This window comes from Scardinius erythrophthalmus (genome assembly GCF_964197995.2).
Source record: "Scardinius erythrophthalmus genome assembly, chromosome: 10".
Lineage (NCBI taxonomy): Eukaryota > Metazoa > Chordata > Actinopteri > Cypriniformes > Leuciscidae > Scardinius > Scardinius erythrophthalmus.
The window spans coordinates 3,368,250-3,372,925 of NC_138230.1; the positions used below are offsets into that span (position 1 = coordinate 3,368,250).

Sequence of the window (4,676 nt, forward strand, 5' to 3'; positions counted from 1 at the left end):
GACTCGACAGACTCTAGGGTGACTCTGGGGTGACTTGAGCAGACTCGACAGACTCTAGGGTAAATTGAGCGGACTCGACTGACTCTGGGGTGACTTGAGCGGACTCGACTGACTCTGGGGTGACTGGAGCGGACTCGACAGACTCTGGGGTGAATTGAGCGGACTCGACTGACTCTGGAGTGAATTGAGTGGACTCGACTGACTCTGGGGTGAATTGAGCAGACTCAACGGACTCTGGGGTAAATTGAGCGGACACGACGTACTCTGGGGTGACTTGAGCGGACACAACGGACTCTGGGGTGACTTGAGCGGACTCAACAGACTCTGTGGTGAATTGAGCGGACTCGACTGACTCTGGAGTAAATTGAGCAGACTCGACAGACTCTGGGATGAATTGAGCGGACTCGACAGACTCTGGTCTGAATTGAGCGGACTCGACTGACTCTGGAGTGAATTGAGCAGACTCGACTGACTCTGGGGTGAATTGAGGGGACTCGACTGACACTGGGGTGAATTGAGTGGACTCGACGGACTCTGGGATGACTTGAGCGGACTCGACAGACTCTGGGGTGACTTGAGCGGACTCGACTGACTCTGGGGTGAATTGAACGGACTCAACGGACTCTTGGATGACTTGAGCGGACTCGACAGACTCTGGGGTGACTTGAGCGGACTCGACTGACTCTGGGGTGACTTGAGCGGACTCGACTGACTCTGGAGTGAATTGAGCGGACTCGACTGACTCTGGAGTGAATTGAGCGGACTCGACTGACTCTGGGATGACTTGAGCGGACTCGACTGACTCTGGGGTGAATTGAGCGGACTCGACTGACTCTGGGGTGACTTGAGCGGACTCGAATGACTCTGGGATGACTTGAGCGGACTCGACTGACTCTGGGGTGAATTGAGCGGACTCGACAGACTCTGGGGTGACTTGAGCGGACTCGACTGACTCTGGAGTGAATTGAGCGGACTCGACTGACTCTGAAGTGAATTGAGCGGACTCGACTGACTCTGGGGTGACTTGAGTGGACTCGACTGACTCTGGGGTGACTTGAGCGGACTCGACTCCAAAGTCCTCAGTTGCTCCATCTCCCACTGTGGCAGGGGATCATCCAGGCAGACAGAGGGGCCGCATCATCGTACTCATGGCCCTTAGCCATAGTCATAGAAGAACTGGATAAGAGGAGCACATGGCCAACACAAACAGAGACAGAGCCATGTGCTCAGACACAAGACAAACAAAGAAACGTTGAACAGAGACATGGACAGGACCCTGACAATAACATAATACAATTCAATATGTATTTGCTACATTTCTGCCACAATACCATGATTACAGTTAGTGTTACTACAGTAAATCCATAGTAAATTTGTGGGTTGAAAAGCATTCTAACTGGATTGATGTACATGGCGCAGTGTTTCCCCTGTTTTACGCATCAGTTTGAGAATATCAGCACAGTTTTATCTGACTTAGAGACATTTGTGGCTGGCATCGGAGAACTCTGCACCGAACTCGAACAAGGTTCAAACAAGCAGCAATGTTTTGCTCCGCTATTGGTGTGTTTGCCATTTATGTTTCTTAAGTGCAACAGTAATGTCTAAATGTATAATTTAGTACATTATTTAGTGTTCCATTTGTAGCCGTACTGAAAGCACCAATGGATAATTCACCTCAGATCTTGAAGTAAAAAAAATGGAAAACAAGAACGTTCAAACTGTCAACTCAATGTGTAACCTGTAGTAACCTTGCTTAAGTGCAAGATTTTGTCTTAAACACATCCAATTTGTTGATCTCCATATAAGCAGATCAGCTGTTTTTAATTACTTCATGACCAATAATACGTTAAAACACACACACACACACACACACACACACACACACACACACACACACACACACACACACACACACACTCAAAAGTAACCCTAAAAAGTTCCATTAAAAAACACTTGTAAGGATGTGAAAAAAGGTGTTTTATTGCCCATTTTTGGTCCTAATTAAAGCAATAAAAAATCATTGCCACCTGGGTTATATCTGTGTCCTTGAAACCATGTGCCCTTAAGTAGCCTTTCATGGGTTATGAAAAAAAAATCTTCCTAAGATATGAATTATAGAGCTAATCAGAGCAGTTATAACACAAATCTAGAAATATATTTAAACACCAGCACTTACTCATGCTCTCTCCACAGAAGGTCAAAGATGGAGTCCCAAAACTCCTCCACATCCTGTAAGAACCTCTTCATCGCAGTGGTTTTGATGACACTTTTCTCAGCAATATTCTACATGTATTATGAGCCATCAGTAAACTGGTTAAACTGTCCAGCCGTTCCCAAACATGATGTCTGCGGAAACATCTGCATCAATGCTCTTAAGACGCCAAATCAAATCCAAATAGTGAACAACACCTGTATGGTGAACTTCACCTCTCTCAGACACCAGTTAACACAAACAGAAGCGGCTTCATCGCAGGGAGGCGATCTAGACACCATTCTCCTGATCTGGATGTGGCCTTTTGGGCATCCGTTTGATTTAGGACTCTGTAGTTCAATGTACAACATCCATGGCTGCCACTTGACAGTCGACAAGAGTCAGTTTAACAAAGCACATGGCGTTTTATTTCATCACAGAGACATCTATGGGGACTTATCCAACATGCCGAATCTGCCACGACCTCCATTCCAGAAATGGGTCTGGATGAACATGGAATCTCCCAGTAACTCAGGACAGCGGTCAAATCTAAACAATCTGTTTAATCTGACCACGACTTACAGACAAGATTCAGACATCATGGTCCCTTACGGGCGAATCTCAGAGAACACTGGTGGAAAGAAACATGATGAAATCCCGCATAAGAATAAACTTGTTTGCTGGATTGTAAGTAACTGGAACTCAAACTTTAAGCGGTCAAAATACTACGAAGAGTTAAAAGAACACATTAGTATAGAAACCTATGGAAATCACTTCAACAGGCGCATTAGTGCTAAAGATTATTCAGATGTGGTGTCCAGCTGTAAATTCTACCTGTCCTTTGAGAACTCCATCCATAAAGACTACATTACAGAAAAACTGTACAACCCTCTATCTCTCGGCACTGTTCCCGTGGTCCTCGGCCCACCCAGGAAGAACTATGAGGAATTCATACCAGGAAGTGCCTTTATCCATGTGGATGACTTCAACTCCCCCAAAGAGCTAGCTGAACATCTTAAGCTTCTGGACCAAAATGATGATTTGTACAGGCAGTTCTTCACCTGGAGGGAACATTTTGTAGCAAGAGCAAGCTTCTTTGGTCCTGAGCAAGCCTGTCATGCTTGCGATCATATCAGGAGAAACAAGAACTATAGAGTAGTTAATGATCTTAACAGCTGGTACTGGGGTTGACAACTGATGTTAACAATAGACTTCAGTCACAGATGCCTTTTCCGTCATGGACAAAGTTTTTTTTTTTTTTAAATAAAGAAAACAGATGCTTGATTTCGAGTTCTAGCTCTGACAATAAATTCTTGATTTCTTGACCAGCATAATTTAGCAAAAAAAAAAAAAAAAACATAGCTGCGAGCAGCGATTACGGGCCCAAGCCGGTGGCACCGCAACCCCGGCGCCTTTAGTTACCTAAAGGCACCGGGGTGGCGGTACCACCGGCTTGGGCCCTCCATCGCTGCTCGCAGCTATATTTATATATATATATATATATATATATATATATATATATATATATACATACATACATACATACATACACACACATACATACATACACACACATACATACATACACACACATACATATATATGTATATATATATATATATATATATATATATGTATATATATATATATATATATATATATATATATATATATATATATATATATATATATATATATATATATATTATTGTTTAAAAGTTTGGGGTCAGTAAGATTTTTAATGTTTTTAGGAGAAGTCTCTTCTGCTCACCAAGGCTGCATTTATTGATTAAAAATACAAACAAAAACAGTAATATTGTGAAATATTATTCCAATTTAAAACAGCTGTTTTCAATTTTTAAATATTTTACATAGTAATTCATTTCTGTGATCAAAGTTGAGTTTTCAGCATCATTACTCCAGTCTTCAGTGTCACATGATCCTTCAGAAATCATACTAATATGATGATTGATGCTCAATAAATATTCATAATTATTTTCAATGTTGAAAACAGTTGTGTACAGATTTTTTTTTTCAAAATGCTTTGATGAATGTAAAGTTCAAAAGAACAGCATATATTTCAAATATATATATTTTTAACATTATAAATGTCTTTACTGTAACTGTTGATCAGTTTAACTCATCCTTCATAAATAAAAGTACTGATTTATTTTATTTATTTCCCCCAAAAATAAAATTTTAATTATTAGGCTACTAACCCAAAACTTTTGAGCGGTAGTGTTTAACGTTACAAAAGCTTTAGATTTCAGATAAATGCTGTTCTTTTGAACTTTCTATTCATCAAAGACTGTACACAACTGTTTTCGACATTTAAAATAATAATGAATGTTTCTTGAGTTTTAATCATCATATTAGAATAATTTCTGAAGGATCATGTGACAGTGACGACTGGAGTAATGATGCTGAAAACTCAGCTTTGATCACAGGAATAAATAACAGTTTAAAATATATTAAAATAGAAAGC

General features: G+C 40.8%; 1 protein-coding gene across 1 annotated transcript; it reads left to right on the top strand.

The window, feature by feature from the left end:
* Positions 1-2,287: 2,287 nt before the first annotated feature.
* Positions 2,288-3,382, top strand: LOC308696827 (4-galactosyl-N-acetylglucosaminide 3-alpha-L-fucosyltransferase 9-like; the record flags this gene model as incomplete). Its single annotated transcript, XM_081375727.1, has 1 exon — positions 2,288-3,382. The coding sequence occupies one exon, from the start codon at positions 2,288-2,290 to the stop codon at positions 3,380-3,382; it is 1,095 nt and encodes a 364-aa protein (XP_081231853.1).
* Positions 3,383-4,676: the final 1,294 nt, after the last annotated feature.